The sequence below is a fragment of the Tripterygium wilfordii genome, chromosome 12, assembly GCF_013401445.1.
Source record: "Tripterygium wilfordii isolate XIE 37 chromosome 12, ASM1340144v1, whole genome shotgun sequence".
Lineage (NCBI taxonomy): Eukaryota > Viridiplantae > Streptophyta > Magnoliopsida > Celastrales > Celastraceae > Tripterygium > Tripterygium wilfordii.
In genome coordinates, this window is record NC_052243.1 from 4,091,537 (window position 1) to 4,109,710 (window position 18,174).

General features: G+C 39.3%; 1 protein-coding gene and 1 non-coding gene across 2 annotated transcripts; both read right to left on the minus strand.

The window, feature by feature from the left end:
- Positions 1–103: 103 nt before the first annotated feature.
- LOC120010473 lies at positions 104–17,952 on the minus strand. The gene is made up of 7 exons (XM_038861269.1): positions 17,840–17,952; positions 11,735–11,786; positions 11,182–11,466; positions 10,847–11,004; positions 5,832–6,039; positions 4,652–5,142; positions 104–1,063 (listed from the first exon to the last, which is right to left on the minus strand). Exons 1-7 carry the CDS (start codon positions 17,950–17,952, stop codon positions 1,015–1,017), a joined length of 1,356 nt encoding a protein of 451 aa, XP_038717197.1. The 3' UTR covers positions 104–1,014.
- LOC120011631 lies at positions 2,826–2,907 on the minus strand. Its single transcript, XR_005471075.1, has one exon. It is a non-coding gene; the product is annotated as a small nucleolar RNA R16 (small nucleolar RNA).
- Positions 17,953–18,174: the final 222 nt, after the last annotated feature.

An 18,174-nucleotide genomic window follows, 5' to 3' on the forward strand; every position in this document is an offset into this window, starting at 1 on the left:
TAAAAAAAGTAATTTTTTTTTTTTTATAAATGTGCAATATCGACTTAGTACACCTTATAATTTTTTCAAAACAATAATCAAATTCATCGGAATCGAAAATCAAAATTTAAATTTATATCTAACAATCCAAAATTATCACATCTTTTCATTTTAAAATTTCTTTAACAAAAATATACCTTTAAATACTACACATTTATGAGTGTTAAAGGCACCAATACTCTACAAATATCCCCCACACGGGATGAGAATTCAAGTCTAGCATCAAAAGTTTGGATATAACTCTTTATTGAAAATCCAGGTTGACAATAGGAGATTTGTCATTCCTTATAAGCTAGCTAGACTCCAAACTCACCATCTTTTGATGTGAGATTCTCATCAATCCTCCCCTTAGGAGCACGCACGACCTCATGCATAACAACCAACCGGCCTGCACGCAGGCGATGAAAGCACCAGTGATGAATATCCACCACACGAAATGAGAGCCCAAGTCTATCATCCCAAGTTCGAGACTAACTCTCTAATGAAAGCACAAGTTGACAACAAGAGATTTGTCCTCCCTTATAAACTAAACTCTAAAATCACCATCTAGACTCTAAAATCACCATGTTTCGATGTATGGATTCTCATCATACTCCTGTGGATCCATTATGCAGTGACAGAAACTTGAAGCCTACCCCACTTTCAATTATTTATTATAATAAACGAGCACCATTGATAGATTCCAAAAGCAGGTCCATAAAATGAATTGGATACAGCAATTCGGTTAAAGTTGGTGCCTGTCAATGTCATCTGCACAAATTCGAGGTGATGGAGACACGAAATTTCATGAGTAATTACATTATATGTATACTGAGATTGTCAAGGTAGATCCCTAACCAAAACTCCAGCCATAAAATGAGGAAGAACAAAAATGCACATCACCCAACTTAACCTGATTGAGCTTGGCATCTAAAACTTCTTTTGAAGTAAAGAACGTCTCTCATTAAGAAACTAAGAGGATGAAATCCCCAGCAATTACATGGGCAAGGAAGCCCATAATATTCCTATGCCACACTCTAGTTTCACAACTTTCCAAAGCTTTTTTGGCCAAAACATCAGCAGCACAATTTGCTACGCTGTTAACATGACAACAACTCACAGCTAGGAAGTCAAACAAATCTTTGACTGTTTTGATGCACAGACCAGTCTCAGATACATCAATGACTTCATTATTCAGGACTGAAAACTAAGACTCTTGGCAAACATTAGAGCTTCCTTAGCTGCAAGGCTTTCCACAAACAAAGGATCAGATAAGTGAACAATCCGAGATGCCAAGTGGTCTCCCATCTCATCTCTAGCGATCATTCCTAACAACCCCTTATCCTCCCTAAGAGTCCCATCAAAATTTATTTTCACAAAAGATCTCGGAGGAGGACTCCACCTAGTGGGGAGGATTTGGAAGTTCGGAGGTGGAAGAGTCTATCACCTGGGCTTCCTGGTACTCTGTTAAAATCCTCTCCACTTGTCTACAACTTAAAAGAGTGCAATTTCAAAATTTCTGAACATCAAAACTCTACACTACTCAAGAACACTATCATAAGGTCCTATTTCTTGCCAAACAGGTTTTGGGTGAATTACAAAATCATAAACAGGACAGAGTACTTTGACGCAAGGAAGCAAGAGGAAAGATGAGATTAATCAGTAAGGTTTCAAGTCTTATCACTCAACTAGAGCTCTCTAGTTGTGAACACAGGTCAGAGATAAGAGTTTCAATCTTTGTTTGGAAATGAAAAAAAAAAAATCAGTAGCTAAGAGTAAATTTTCCTTTTCAAAGAGCTTCAAATTAACCAATAGGAGTTTCAATTTTCCTATTACATAACGTGACAAATTAATCAAGAAACATTGTATGATTTGATTTCTTGAGTTGATCTTGACAACTCAACCTAACCTACCAAATGCAATGATTTTAGATAAGCTTAGCAAAAAAATTAACTCACAACATACTGCTCTTTTCCACCCCATGATTGGAAGTTCCATTATTGGAACCAAACAAGAAGGTCCAGAACAAGATGTATTTTGAATATAGAACACTTAATATCTTGTGAAAAATATACGAAAGATTTAATGACACTAAGCACAGAATTATCACGCAAATGTACAAAACAGTTGCAGACAGGAATTGCAAAGGATACAAAATACTTAAGAGGAGAAACCATTCTAGAACGAATTTCCCGTTTTAAAGGGAAAGTCATTGCAAAGAATACTAATTGCTATCATAATTTGGGCACAATAGGCACATCAATTCCTGCTCAGAAGCTGCATAACAGATCATAGACAAGTCTCATACGTCCAGACATAAATAAGCAAACATCATCACTGCAGGCTGATCAAATCAACACAACCATTTTATTGTATCTCTATCAATCAAAAAATCATGAATTCATGATCTCCAGTACTATTTTTGAAGACTAAAACAGGATTATTCTCAATACTCAAAACAACTATCATCATTATATGAACTTTGTCAACTAGAAAACATCAAAACAAAAGCTCAGAGAAGTTCCACAAGTGGAATATTGCAGACAATCAACACGGCATCAGATTCAGACCGCCCGTCTGCTATTTCTCATCATTGATGGTTCCTAGATTTATTTTTAAAACTTCAAATTTAAATCACATTATAACTCCGAACGCATAATTGATGAACTTTAAGCATCTAATTCATGGAAGAAATAATGCAAAACGAAAATTACCCACAAAGTAAGTGATAAAGCAACAATCTGATTGAGAAGGCAAAAATCAATGAACGAACAAAAGGATCATCACTTCGATCACAGACTGCAAGTAATGGCATCAGATAATAAGCGGAGTTGTAGTCAACACAGATAATTCAGTGTGTAGCATAAGAATTGATCATCATATGCCAATTTCTCAAGCAAAAACATCCCAAATAATCGCTATCCCCTAAAAAACGCACACAAATTGAATATGCAATAAAAGAAAATCTCGGTAAGTCCATTTGACGCCATGGCAACAAAGACATGCGATGGGCTGGTAAGCCAACCTTTCACTGTGTGCATCAGGTATATCTCCTCTAGCATTGAATCTGCTAAATCAGGAGAGGATAAAACAGATGCGAAACCTGTGGATAATAATTTTACAATCAGATAGAAAATTGAACAAACAAAAACCGATAGTGACCTTCTACATGAAGAATTGAAACAATAAAATACAATTCGAGAGATGACTGATACACTTGACTTGAGTGTGACAAACGGCAAGATGTGGTGAGCGGTAGAGACGGCTATCCTTTAAATAGAGTTTCATGAATTAGGGTTCCAAACAATCCGACTCGTAGACAGCGGAGGGAAGGGGTCAGGAATTTGGGTTCGAAACACGCAGTGAATCGGGTTTGGCATTCGGTATAAAATTTACTGGGCCATTGAATGTAGGCTTGGTTCTTTAATTTGGGCTCCACTAAGTTGGGCCGATGTGTATTGTTTGGGCCACCTTAACATGTGCGTCCTTTGGATAGGCCCGGTAAGTGATCTATCTTTATTTGGGCCTCTCGTATATAGTGAATTTACTAAAAAGGCCATGACACGCATACTGAACTAGGATTGCGAGACACAACGAGTAAACAACACAGAACTTTTGGGAAATATAAGAAATCCACACACTCGTACATATCAACAACATTATTCGTTTTGAGTTATTCGATTCTTAATAATATATTGGGCTCACACGACTTTGTTCTTCATGAGTCTACTTACTACAAATCGAAACCAAACTCACTAGGTAAACCCAGCTACTATAGATCAAAGCTCAACTCACTAGCTCATGAAAAGGTCTCATTATTTGTTAAGGGGTAGCTTTGACTTTATAAACCACACTCGATTGAAAGAACCAACCGATGTGAGTAAAAATTAAAAGACATATTGCAATGTGTTGAGACTCGTATCGCACATCAGTTAGGTGTAGATCAACAGTATGATTTATGAGCATATATTCAATCATTCTCAATCAAGAGTGCCCTCTTATAAAACTGTGCAGGCCTTAGACCCAGAGCAGATAATATATTTTTGACTTGGGATTTAAGCGCATTGCTCTCACGAGTATCCCATTTATAACACACGGTTTATCTGTGTCGCAAAAATGTGAAGTAGGATGTTCTCTACATGTCATCATATGCATAGCTCATGAACATATCCCGAGATACAACTTAACTTGCACCAATCAATCCATTAAACTGTGATTTATTATTCATGGAAATTAAAGATCTCTTAATGTTGTTAAAATGTACAATTTGATTTTCTAATTCAACATGATCTTTCAATATCATTGCTATCATTTTTTTGGTAATCGAAAACGACACTATACAAATTTATCTTTTGATATTTGACATGTGCCTAAACTCAAGCCGTCAATCCACGTGCACAGAAATTTCTCACTTGACGATAGAGTCATGAATTTCTGCTACCCTTGACATTGAAAGACAACAAAAAAAATGATTGTCTTATCTTGGATCTCTCCTATTCTTTCTTTCTTTCTTTCTTTTTTCCTGCAATTTCATTGAGGACAGTAGTAAAAAGAATGTTCCAATGTCGACTACAACTTTATGTACACATGGAGATTCAGAGGTTTTCTGTGATCATATTAAAGAATGGACTAATGTTCATTTCCTTCTTTTCTCTTGAGATCCGCTGGAGGCAAGAAGCAGTCCATGGACAACCCACAAATGTTAAAATCAACCTCTTCAATCCTCCATGTCTCTTCAATCTTCCTCTTGTGATTATGTGACTCTCCATACCTATACAATGTTGCAACAGTCTTTCCACAATGTGCTATGTTAATACCATCAATGTATTTGTAGTCTCCGATTACTGATTCTATCGTTGTTTCCCAGAAAACGCTGTCGTTCCCTCGCGGACTTTTCATCCTCACAAGCTTTGTGTCCTCAAATTTTACCAGAAGTCCTGTTCTCTGGCTGAAGTAACCCCAGATTTTGTGATGGACTATGTCAGTGTTTGGTGAGCTTTGGATTTTAAGGATGTTTGATGGAGTCTCAAGCTTTAGTATAAAACAGTCTTCACTAGTTACAGATTTTTCTCCTATGCATACAGCTTCCAGAAACAAATTTGCTATGCATCTTGGATCCAATCCCTATTGTGTGCCAAAAAAAATTGAATTCATAAATCAAACAAGGCAAAAAAATTTCTAATATAGAGCGAGAGGAGTAGAGGCGGAGCCATTGTATTTCGCCCCCAGTGAAATAATGTAAAACTCATTGTATGTATTGATAAAATGTATTAGGCCCCCTGAAAACAATATATTAGGCCAGCCAAAATAAAAAATGTGATAGGTCAAATCTCATAGGTCCGTAAGCAAAATGTGCCCTCGAATCTCTCCCTCTCACCCTATGCTTGTCTTTCACTCTTTGTTTGTCAAGGGTTTTGATCTATAATTCCCTATCAACAACACAAATTCTAGAGAAATAAAAAAGCCATGTTTCATGATTTTTTTGCTAGTTTGAGTTTTTGATTTCTTTTTTGAAAAGTCTGACATGTACGTTTTCCATCCTCTTTGTTTTCAAATATAAAATTTCATAGAGAGAACAATTGTGATAAATAAAGATATAATAATTTATTGTTTGAAATTATTATTAGTGATTATATTTGTGTTATATAAATAATTTAATTTTTTTCCATGATGTCTGTCATCGAACCCCACAACTTATTTGTGTCCCCAATTAGTTCAGATTCTGAATCTGCCACCGCAGAGAACTTGGGTTTGAGCGAACCGATCTGTTAACATGTGAAACACAAATTTATCTTAAAATGTTTTACTTTTACCTGAAAGAACTTGCGCAGGGGACGAGGAGGGCCTCGATTGGCGTGGCCGGGTTGAGAAGAGGATTGATTCCAAGCAACCTTGCCATCACTGCCTGCGCTGATCTTGTACCCAGAAACAACTAGTTCCAAGAACCACAAGTCAGGATTCTTTTGCCATAATACAAACCCACCCACCTCAACATTGCCTCTAATGAGACTAAGGACACTTCTGGTAATACAATCAATGACCCTATCACCATTACAGAAAATAAGAACACATCTTCTCTACAAAGATGCAACATAGCTACAGCTACTTCCTGACTCAACAACTCTCCTGCAGTCTGTACAGTTTTGTCATAGCTATACTTTACACGTGTACAAATCTTATTAGTTGCTTGTTATGCTATGTAACTTGCTGCCCGTTACTTCAACGGCTATATTGTCAGAGTCTGGACAAATATATATCTCCTTAGGTTGTATCTAATGGTTAACAAAAATTAGTACAAACAAGTTCTTTTATGGTATCGAAGCAGGATCGCTCTCAACCTTCCTCTCCACACTTCGAAAATTCATCACCTACCTCCATGGCTTCAGGATCTCTTGGAACTCATGGGGATGTTCTTACAAGTACAAACTCTTCTAATGGCAAGCCACTGATTGCCATTAATGCTAATTCTCAACTTGCTATAAAGCTCAAAACCACCAATTTTCCAGCTTGGAGACTTCAACTGGTATCTGTTCTGAAAGGATACAGGCTGATGGGATATGTGGACGGAAGTCTTCCCTGTCCACCAGACTCTGAGGTCGACAACAAGGATCATTGGGCATGTCAAGACAGTCTACTTGTTAATGCTCTTGTGGCTTCTCTTCATGAAACAACAACTCCTCTCCTTGGTGATGTTTCTTCCAGCAAGGAAGCTTGAGACAAGCTCCACAGTTTGTTTGCTAATAAATCTCGGTCAAGAATAGTTCAACTCAAACAACAACTGGTAACTATACAAAAGGGAAGCAAACCAGTGGAGGAGTATCTCACTAGTGTTAAACAAATTGCGGATGAGCTAGCACTCGCTGGTCATCCAATAGAAGGAGAGGACCTTGTGATTTTCATACTCAATGGCCTTGGTGCAGACTTTAAAGGTACAGTTGACTCAGTTAATGGCAGAGAACACCCTATCTCTTATGAAGCTCTTCGAACTCTGCTTCTGAGTCAAGAACAGTACCACCAAAAGCTTGAACAAAATCAAGCTCATCTCATAGCCACTGCAAACTTTACACGGCGCAGCAACAACAACAATCATTCAAGGAATCAATCTCAACGTGGGAACAATCCAAGGAATCAAGGGTACTTTAAGCCAAATGGAAATGGGCAGCAGTGGCACAATCACTACAACCAGACCAACCAGGGTCATGGTTCAAACAATTCTGGATATCAACACTCAAACTTCACTGGAGGATATCGTCCAAGGTCAAGAATTTTTTGTCAAATATGTGAGAAACCTGGTCACTCTGCCAGAACTTGCCGCAAGCTTAAGGCTTTTGCGAATGATTCTATGCCAAGTGCGAACTATGCCTCCAGCTCTGCAGCATCTCATCCTCAAAATGTTCAACCTTGGCTGGTTGACTCTGGAGCCAGCCATCACATGACTGCTGATCTTGGCAATCTCACCATCAATTCTGAGTATGACGGCACTGACGAAGTTAAAATAGGAGATGGCACAGGTTTGGCTGTAACACACCAGGGCACTACTCACATGCAGACTCCTAAAACAACCTTTACACTTGCTCAAATTTTATGTGTTCCCAATATTAAGAAAAATCTTATTTCAGTGCATCAATTTACAAAAACTAATCATGTTTTGATAGAATTTCATCCTGATTTTTTTGTTGTCAAGGACTTGAAGTCAGGAGCCTTTCTAGCGCAAGGTCAATGCGTTGATGGAGTGTATCAGTTCAGCTCTTTGCAACCCAAAACTGCATTTGTTGCTCAGAAAAATTCTTCTTTTGAACTTTGGCACAAACGACTGGGACATCCCAACTCTGCATTGCTTTCATCTTTGTTGAAATCTGCTGGCCTATCTACTATTGTTTCCTCTCCTATTTTGTCTTGCACCTTTTGTGACATTAATAAGAGTCACAAGACACCTTTTGGTAGCTCTACTGTTGTTAGTCATGGTCCTTTAGATATTTTGTATTCTGACGTTTGGGGTCCAGCACCTACAACATCCTTACTTGGTCACAAGTATTATGTTTTATTTGTAGACCATTTTACTAAATATACATGGATTTTTCCTCTATTTCACAAGTCTGATGTGTTATCTGTATTTTTACAGTTTCAAAGATTGGTTGAAAGACAATTTGATGCCAAAATTAAAACTTTCTACACTGACAATGGTGGAGAGTATATTAAAATGAAGTCAACACTCAATCAACTTGGAATCTCCTGGATGCAGTCTCCACCCTACACACCCCAACACATTGGAATCGTGGAAAGAAGGCATAGACATATAGTTGAAACCGGGAAAACATTACTCACTCAAGCAAATCTTCCCTCCTACTTTTGGTCTTTTGCATTTGAAGCAGCTGTCTACCTAATCAATCGTCTGCCTTCTACACCTACAAAACCACATTCTCCATATCAGCTTCTGTTCAAAATCCTGCCAAACTATCACAAACTTCGCATCTTTGGGTGTCTTTGTTTCCCTTGGCTCAAGCCTTACACTAGCCACAAATTAGAACCAAAATCTACCCCCTGTATTTTCTTAGGCTATTCCACATCCCAAAGTTCATTCAAGTGTTTTGATCCACTTACCAGTAAATTTTTTCTTTCTCGTCACGTTATATTTCGTGAACACATATTCCCTGGTCTTCGTACCTCCTCACAGTGTCATAGCTCCCCTACTGATCTATCACCAATCTTTACTGAACCTATACCTGATCCTAACTATCCTCCAGTCACTAACTCTTCTAGTCCACCTTCTTTTGTCCCAATTAATTCTCCATCTCTATCTTCTCCAAGTTCTACACCCAACCCCCCTCCCTCCTCACCCTGCCTTCCTGATTTGTCCAGTAATCACACTATATCATCCTCTCCTGCCCACACAGAACAATCTCCCCCTCGTACTCATTCCATGGTCACACGCTCAATGAACAATATCTACAAACCCAAGTCTCTGAATCATAGTACTTTTCATCCTCTACCAGATACTCATGAGCCTCAAACAGTCTACCAAGCTCTTCAATCACCAGATTGGACTCGCGCCATGCAAGAAGAACTGCAAGCTCTTCATGGTCACGGGACCTGGACTCTGGTTCCTCCCGACTCCTCTCATCGTCCTATTGGCTCCAAGTGGGTTTTCCGTATCAAGAGAAAACCTGATGAAAGTATCCAACGCTACAAAGCACGTCTTGTAGCTCAAGGTTTTCTTCAGCGTCCTGGCTTGGACTATAGCCAGACTTTCAGTCCCGTTATTAAATCAACAACAATCAGGCTGGTTCTTTCCCTCGCAGTTTTCCACAATTGGCCTCTCAAGCAGTTAGATGTCAACAACGCATTTTTGCATGGCCACCTTACTGAGCACGTCCTCATGCGCCAACCACCTGGTTTTATTGATCCTCAATACCCCAAACATCTCTGTCTTCTCCAAAAATCAATTTATGGTTTAAAACAAGCTCCACGTGCTTGGTTCACAGCTTTGAAAAATGCATTGCTTCAACTTGGTTTCACTAACTCTCGGGCAGATGCATCTCTCTTTATTTATAAGTCCAAGACCATTTTAATGTATATTCTAGTTTACGTTGATGATTTAATTCTTACTGGTTCTGACCTCTCTTTTATTCACAGGATCACTAGTGCCTTAGCATCTCAATTTTCTCTCAAAGACTTAGGGGATCTATCTTACTTTCTAGGTATTGAAGTTGTACGTACCAGTGACACTCTCTTTCTCAGTCAACATAAATACATTCAAGACCTTCTTGATCGTGCTCACATGCTTGGTGCCAAATCAGTTGACACACCTCTACCATCTTCCTTCGCGGTTACCGCTCATAGCGGCACTCATCTCTCTGATGCCTCATTGTATCGTCAACTTGTTGGGGGACTCCAATATCTGTCTCTCACCCGCCCTGACATTAGTTTCGGTGTCAACAGACTTGCTCAGTATCTCTCCCATCCCACATCTGCACACTAGCTCATCTTAAAACGGCTGCTGCGTTATCTCAAGGGTACTCTTAATCATGGAGTAACTCTTCGTGCTGGACAACCACTTCACTTGCGAGCCTACTCGGACTCAGACTGGGCTGGCAATCCCGATGATCGCTCCTCAGTGTCTTCTTACATCATTTTCCTTGGATCCAACCCTATTTCTTGGCGTTCTCGTAAGCAACGAGCAATTGCCCGGTCTTCGACTGAGGCGGAGTATCGTTCCTTGGCCACTACTGCTTGTGAGATTGTATGGATCACACATCTACTTAAAGAGTTACATGTTCAATTATCTCAACCTCCTTTACTTCTGTGTGATAATCTGGGGGCTACACATCTAAGTCTAAATCCTGTTCAGCATTCCAAAATGAAGCATATAGCAATTGATTTACACTTCTTACGTGACCTGGTTGCCAAACGGGTTCTATTTGTTCGACATCTCTCCACAGCTTATCAGCTGGCTGACATTTTAACTAAGTCCCTTCCTCGTCCTCGGTTCCTGCATCTTAGAGACAAGATCAGTCTACTTGATGGTACCCTGATCTTGAGGGGGCGTAATGAGACTAAGGACACTTCTGGTAATACAATCAATGACCCTATCACCATTACAGAAAATAAGAACACATCTTCTCTACAAAGATGCAACATAGCTACAGCTACTTCCTGACTCAACAACTCTCCTGCAGTCTGTACAGTTTTGTCATAGCTATACTTTACACGTGTACAAATCTTATTAGTTGCTTGTTATGCTATGTAACTTGCTGCCCGTTACTTCAACGGCTATATTGTCAGAGTCTGTACAAATATATATCTCCTTAGGTTGTATCTAATGGTTAACAAAAATCTGGTGCGAATGCTATCATCGCTCTGGTGCATCTCTGATCCTACCAACTTCACCTGCCCTACTGCGTACATACTTTTCAATGAATTCAATGCTGCTAATCCTCCCGTCGCGGCCACATATTGTTGTACTATGTACTTTGCCGTCGAAGCCTCCTGTACACAAACAATGCAATCTCATTTTCAATTAGCCGTACTGTTAAAATGCTAAGGATCCCAGCGTTTTTGTCTCAGCTATGGACACAAAATGATCATGTAAAATCGTGTGCTACAATCTCAGCATTTCAGATAGCTGGGATCGGTAAGACTGCTGTACAAGTGGCTTTTACTTACAATAGAACAATCTTTGAGGGGGACGGTGAGGGCGTGATCGGTTTGGACCCGAAAAGGGATGAGCGGAGACCCAATAAGCTTGAGCAATGCCATGAACTCATTGTTTGATTTGGCCTGTAAATGCGTCGATTTTTTGGCAGATTGCGCTTTCATTAAGGCACGCATGTTCTGCCAACGCAGGGCAGCATTGCTCCCCATGGTGTTGAACATCTCTTCAGGGACTGGCACCTCCAAGACGGTTTCTAGCCCATCTTCCCTATCATAATTGGGACACAATTTCCTCATCTAAATGTACAAATTGAGAAGCAAGATTGAGAGAACAAACACAGAGAGAAAGAGAGAAGGAACCCAGTGGAGAAATGGAGAAATGGAGGCCTTCCCTCTTCTCAGACAAAACTGGTTTTTTTGGTTGATTGAGTGGAGATGTAAGGTTGTTTCTGTTATCAAAGGTAGACCTTAAGCGTAGGTGTCGTGTAGGCACGATTTTAGGGGGTATAGATTGTTCAACTATTTGTCCTGTAATTCCTTAATTGAAAAGGGGTATAATAGATACATTATTGCATATACAAGGGTGTTTTGGGGCAAAATGTTTGTTTCCTTGATACCTGATAGGTATGATAATACCTATTGTTTTTGGTAGAAATATCCCCTCTTAAGCTTTCTTTTGATAAATAATGAGTGTATTTATGTGTTGATTTGTATTTTGATAGGTTGATTGCGGTTTGGATGAAAAGCGACGGAAAAAGGGCTGAATTGAAGAAAATGTCCACCGACCTTCGTGTGTTCAAATAGTCATAAATTTCTGTCACGTTATTGGAATTGAGCGCAACAAAAGGCATTGGAAAGTAGACATCTCAAGCTTTCCGTAGAATCTAAAATCATGCAAATCGGAGGTCATATGGAGAAGTTATGGTCATTTGAATAATGTGCCTAGGGGTAACGCGCCTAGGCGCGCGCCTAGGCGTGGCGCGCCTAGGCGCAACAATTGTGCACGCCCAGGATCACTTCTGCACGCCCAGTCCAGAGAGTTGGACTTGAATTTTAAGTTGTGCACGCCTAGGATCACGCCTAGGCGTGCGCCTAGGCGTGTGTCTAGGCGTGGTGCGCCTAGGCGTGAAAACAACGCGCCTAGGCGTGAAAAAACAATTTTCTGAGGTGTTTTAAGTCGCGATTTGTCCGAGCTACGAGAGTTTTTAAACCTAGAACTGATTTTCTGGGGAGGAAACCAGAGGGGGAAGGCGATTCTTGGAGCTAGGAGGAGAGATTCTTCAGCTCAACTTGGATCTACTCAACTAATTGGGTTTATTCATGATTTTCTCATCTCTCCTTTTGTGTTTTTCTCTCATTATGTGTAACTAAATCTCTTGTGCCAAGGCTAGGTTGAAGCCTTGGGTTTGATGACTTTGTTTATGACTTGATTTACATACATATGAGTTGATTTGGGTATAAATCTTGTGTTTCTATGTTTGATTGCAATTTCTTCATGCTTGTGGTGTTTGGCCAACACTTTAGGTTTTTGGATGAAATTGTTTGGAGAATTTGCTTAGACAATAATATGTCAAGTAGATTATGCTTCTTGAAACACTTGATTATGAATGTGTCTCCCTTTAATTAGGTGACAATTTGTATGAATCCTAATCTCCATAGAACTCCATGAATTCCTATGCATGTTTAGACCAATAAGATGGCTAGAATGTACTTAGGAATATCCGACCTAGACCAATAAGATGGCTAGTAATCGATTTTAGGGAGATTTGGCTTAGGTGCGCTAAAACCGACTTAGGTACGGATTCGTTATGCCCGAATTAGCAAATGTGTGTGTGAATTTGTGTCATCGCAAGTTATTTCCCAAGGGGGATTCCAAAGCCTTGGTGTTTATCTCATTTGCATTAGTTACATCCTTATTCAAAGAAAATACCAAAAATACTTTACTATTAGCTTGTTTTAGTTTAATTACCCAACCCAAACAATCTTGAGTTGAACTTTACTTTTGTTTGCATTGTCCATATATACATACAAATATACATTTGGATTAAACATAACACCGTCCCTGTGGATTCGACCCTTGCTTATCATTGTGCTGTAGTCGCCGACTAGTACACTTGCTAGTAAGGTTAATTTAGACCCAACAAGTTTATGGCGCCGTTGCCGGGGATGGTAGCTTACGTTTGATCCATTTTTATTATTTGTCCATAATTTTTTTTTTTCTTTTCCTTTGTTTGTACATAATATTTGTTAACTAATTTTGCTTTTGTTGGCATATGCTTCGAGATGGAATATCCTCCACCATGTGCTTATCAGGGAGCAGGTTTTTATGGGTCGAGCTTATATTTGCAAGGATATAATGCAAGGACAACTCCTCCAAACCATGCCCCATATCCACCATGCAACTCCTTCTCCAACACTTATAACTCTGGATGGTGTGAACGACCTCAATTCCTATGGAACAACTACCAGCATCAATTTGTTCCCACACAAGCAGCACCACCACCATTGCTTGAGCAAGCACAAGACTCATCTCTACAAGATGTACTAAATGCATTGGTTACGAGTACCGACAAGTTGAAAGCAAACACTCAAGCTTGTAGAGAGGAGATGTGTCAATGGGCTTCACCACCACCGCTTGAGAAAAGACATGAGTCATCTTTGGATGACATACTCGATTCCTTAAATGCGAGTACCCAAACTTTAGCAGAGGCAACGCATAGGATGGTATCAAACAAAAATCAGCTTTGCCAACCTATGATGAAAACAAGTGAGGGGAAAGATATATGTGAGACAACTCAAGCAGTTACATTAAGCAATGACAAAGAGTTGGAGCCTAGAGGAAAAATTGAGTATAATTATGTGGATGAAGAGGAGTATGAGATAATGCTTCTCACTTCACTTTCGGAGATGGATCCACCAATGAAGGAGGGCATGGATTTAGAAGAATCAGAGAAGTCTCCATCAGCTGCAGAATGTGAGATAGTTTCAATCGAACAAGAAAGTAGTGGACCTACATGGGTTGAGCAAGATATAGAAGAGAAAGCTCTTGTCGATTCTGAAAAAAATTTGAAAGCTGAAGATTTGGAGAACAAGTATGATGATAAGGTGGAGGAAGAATGTGATAACTTTGTAGAGAGGCATGAGGATAACACACTCCACAATCAGGTGCTATCACCATTTGAAGCACAATTCATTGACTTTATTGGAGTTGAGGAGCCTAATGTAAATCTCAGTGCTTCCATAATGCAAATCCTGGAGGAAATTTTGCCAACAAAGAAAAAATGGAAGCTTCAACAAAGCATGGAGAGTTGCATTGCAAGATCATTGAAGAAGCTTCCCCTCTACTCAAAATATCTCTTCCATTGGCATGGAAAACTACAATTTCAACCAAGAGGGCCAAAGGAATTTAGAGATAGAATCTTTTTGATGGGCACATCAAAGAAGGAAGTTTGTGCCCTATTTATTGAGCCACTGCAAAGTGGTAGATCTCGTCTACCTGAAGACAAGAGGAGGGTGCATATAGACATTGAAGAATTGTGGACAGGCCAGCACCCCAATCCACTCGATGCATGACTCCAACCCCCAGGTTGTATTGTTTCAACTTGTCCTCTTTTTAGTGCATTATTACATTGTTATGTTTTGCATTGAGGACAATGCATTCTTTAAAGTGTGGGGTGGTGGACTGCATATGGATTATCTTGTGCAAAATTTCACATGATTTTGTAGTAGCTGAATTTAAAAAAAAAAAAAAAAAAAATTTTCAGTGCTTGAATCTTGCATATTTATGGGAATTTTCTGTTGAATTGAGTGCTATATTGAAATGCAGCTAATCTTGGTTTGTGGAACCCATCATATCCTTCTATATGCTTGACGTCTACTCTATTGCACAATCACTGTAATTCACCTGCACGAGAATGTGTGCTTGTGGGGTATGACTTGGGTGAATAGATGTTGGATGTGGACTTTCTCTAAGATGATCTAGAACACCGTGTTAGTTATATTCTTGGCACTAGTTAATTACATGCATGTTAAAAAAAAAAAAAATAAATAAATAAATTTGATGATGATTAAAAGCATGTTCCGCTCTTGTGATCTTGCTGAGTAACCGGGGCTCTTGTCTAACCAACTCGAGTTTCGCGTAAAAAGGTAAGACAATCTTGATGAACATACTAGGCTAGCTTAACTTCGAAGCCTTTTCAACTCGAGTGATTGATCCGAGGTGTGCTTTATCACATAATGCCCTAAACCAACTGGTTGGGAGTCATTGGTTGAGAACTCGTTACATGGGTTGACTAGAAAGCTTAAAGGAGTGAGCATTGCACGGGCCTAGTAAGATGAAAATAAAAAAAAAAAAAAAAAAAAAAAAGAGAAGAAGAAAAAGAAGAGAAGTATGTATATAAATAAAAGTGCCTTGGTATTACTACTTGACTGTTCTTGGAATTCTTGGAATGTGACTATGTTTGGCGCCTATGAACTCTTGGAAGCCAAATAATTATACATTTCTTCTTTGCACGCACTTAATGTAGACGAAGTGATTGAGTAGACGGATAATCTTCATTGAGTATATGTTTGGATGAAGTGTGGGGTCTCCACATCTTTTTGATTGCATGGCATTGATGTATATTGTTTCGATTCTAGTGATTTCCCTCCCATATGTTTGATTTGAGTTATCTTGAAACGTTTGTGGGTGTCGTTCTTGTAAGCCCTCAGGAGACAAAACTCCTCCACTAGGGACACCTAGGGGTTTAACGGCTTGTTGCATATGCTAAATGCAATCGCGATTCCTGCGTTAGTGAGTTAGGATGTTAGTTGGTAGATGTACTTTGTTTAGTTTTACTTGAGGACAAGTAAGGTTTAAGTGTGGGGTGTTTGATAGGTATGATAATACCTATTGTTTTTGGTAGAAATATCCCCTCTTAAGCTTTCTTTTGATAAATAATGAGTGTATTTATGTGTTGATTTGTATTTTGATAGGTTGATTGCGGTTTGGATGAAAAGCGACGGAAAAAGGGCTGAATTGAAGAAAATGTCCACCGACCTTCGTGTGTTCAAATAGTCATAAATTTCTGTCACGTTATTGGAATTGAGCGCAACAAAAGGCATTGGAAAGTAGACATCTCAAGCTTTCCGTAGAATCTAAAATCATGCAAATCGGAGGTCATATGGAGAAGTTATGGTCATTTGAATAATGTGCCTAGGGGTAACGCGCCTAGGCGCGCGCCTAGGCGTGGCGCGCCTAGGCGCAACAATTGTGCACGCCCAGGATCACTTCTGCACGCCCAGTCCAGAGAGTTGGACTTGAATTTTAAGTTGTGCACGCCTAGGATCACGCCTAGGCGTGCGCCTAGGCGTGTGTCTAGGCGTGGTGCGCCTAGGCGTGAAAACAACGCGCCTAGGCGTGAAAAAACAATTTTCTGAGGTGTTTTAAGTCGCGATTTGTCCGAGCTACGAGAGTTTTTAAACCTAGAACTGATTTTCTGGGGAGGAAACCAGAGGGGGAAGGCGATTCTTGGAGCTAGGAGGAGAGATTCTTCAGCTCAACTTGGATCTACTCAACTAATTGGGTTTATTCATGATTTTCTCATCTCTCCTTTTGTGTTTTTCTCTCATTATGTGTAACTAAATCTCTTGTGCCAAGGCTAGGTTGAAGCCTTGGGTTTGATGACTTTGTTTATGACTTGATTTACATACATATGAGTTGATTTGGGTATAAATCTTGTGTTTCTATGTTTGATTGCAATTTCTTCATGCTTGTGGTGTTTGGCCAACACTTTAGGTTTTTGGATGAAATTGTTTGGAGAATTTGCTTAGACAATAATATGTCAAGTAGATTATGCTTCTTGAAACACTTGATTATGAATGTGTCTCCCTTTAATTAGGTGACAATTTGTATGAATCCTAATCTCCATAGAACTCCATGAATTCCTATGCATGTTTAGACCAATAAGATGGCTAGAATGTACTTAGGAATATCCGACCTAGACCAATAAGATGGCTAGTAATCGATTTTAGGGAGATTTGGCTTAGGTGCGCTAAAACCGACTTAGGTACGGATTCGTTATGCCCGAATTAGCAAATGTGTGTGTGAATTTGTGTCATCGCAAGTTATTTCCCAAGGGGGATTCCAAAGCCTTGGTGTTTATCTCATTTGCATTAGTTACATCCTTATTCAAAGAAAATACCAAAAATACTTTACTATTAGCTTGTTTTAGTTTAATTACCCAACCCAAACAATCTTGAGTTGAACTTTACTTTTGTTTGCATTGTCCATATATACATACAAATATACATTTGGATTAAACATAACACCGTCCCTGTGGATTCGACCCTTGCTTATCATTGTGCTGTAGTCGCCGACTAGTACACTTGCTAGTAAGGTTAATTTAGACCCAACAATACCGCAGGCCAGGATTGAAGCCTAGAAGTCACTGCAGTTTTCTACAATTTTAATCACATATACATATACGTTTATTCTGTTTAGCAAGGTGGGGTCCACATATTTTTTAAAATTTGATAAACAGACTCTGTGATGCAGTCCCACATTTTTTTTTTTCAAATTGGTAAACAAACTGGATGTATGTGATGAACACTGTAGTGACTTCTACTCGTTCACGCTGACTACATCTAGATAGAAGAAGAAAACATGAAAACGTTGGGTAATTCCGTTCACCATTTTTGGGGGCCTTCTGCCTGGCTTGACTTTAACTCGACTATCCACACAAGAAGGAAAATTTGCAGATTGACACATGCATGGTCCAAACTGGTACCAGGCTGTTCCTCCATTTTATCTCTTTTTATGCCTTTTACCAGTTCAAGAGAATGACTACTTTTGACATACAAAATTGCTTTGACGTTATGACAGTTTTAACTGACCTTTGGCCGAGCCTATATGGCTCCAGCCTTCTATGCATTTGGTGCTAAAATTTAGGTCCAGGTCCATGCATAAGTTGATTGGTCCTAAAAAATGGCATGCTTGTAAATGGTTTTAAATGGCATATACAAACG

Excerpts from the sequence above, each read along its gene's own strand:
- LOC120010473 (XM_038861269.1), bottom strand. The coding sequence starts at position 17,952 with ATGGAGGAACAGCCTGGTACCAGTTTGGACCATGCATGTGTCAATCTG. Across the intron at positions 11,787-17,839 it reads GCAGAAGGCCCCCAAAAATG|GTATCAAGGAAACAAACATT; the intron begins GTGAACGGAATT and ends CATACCTATCAG. Across the intron at positions 11,005-11,181 it reads CCCTCAAAGATTGTTCTATT|GAGGCTTCGACGGCAAAGTA; the intron begins GTAAGTAAAAGC and ends GTTTGTGTACAG.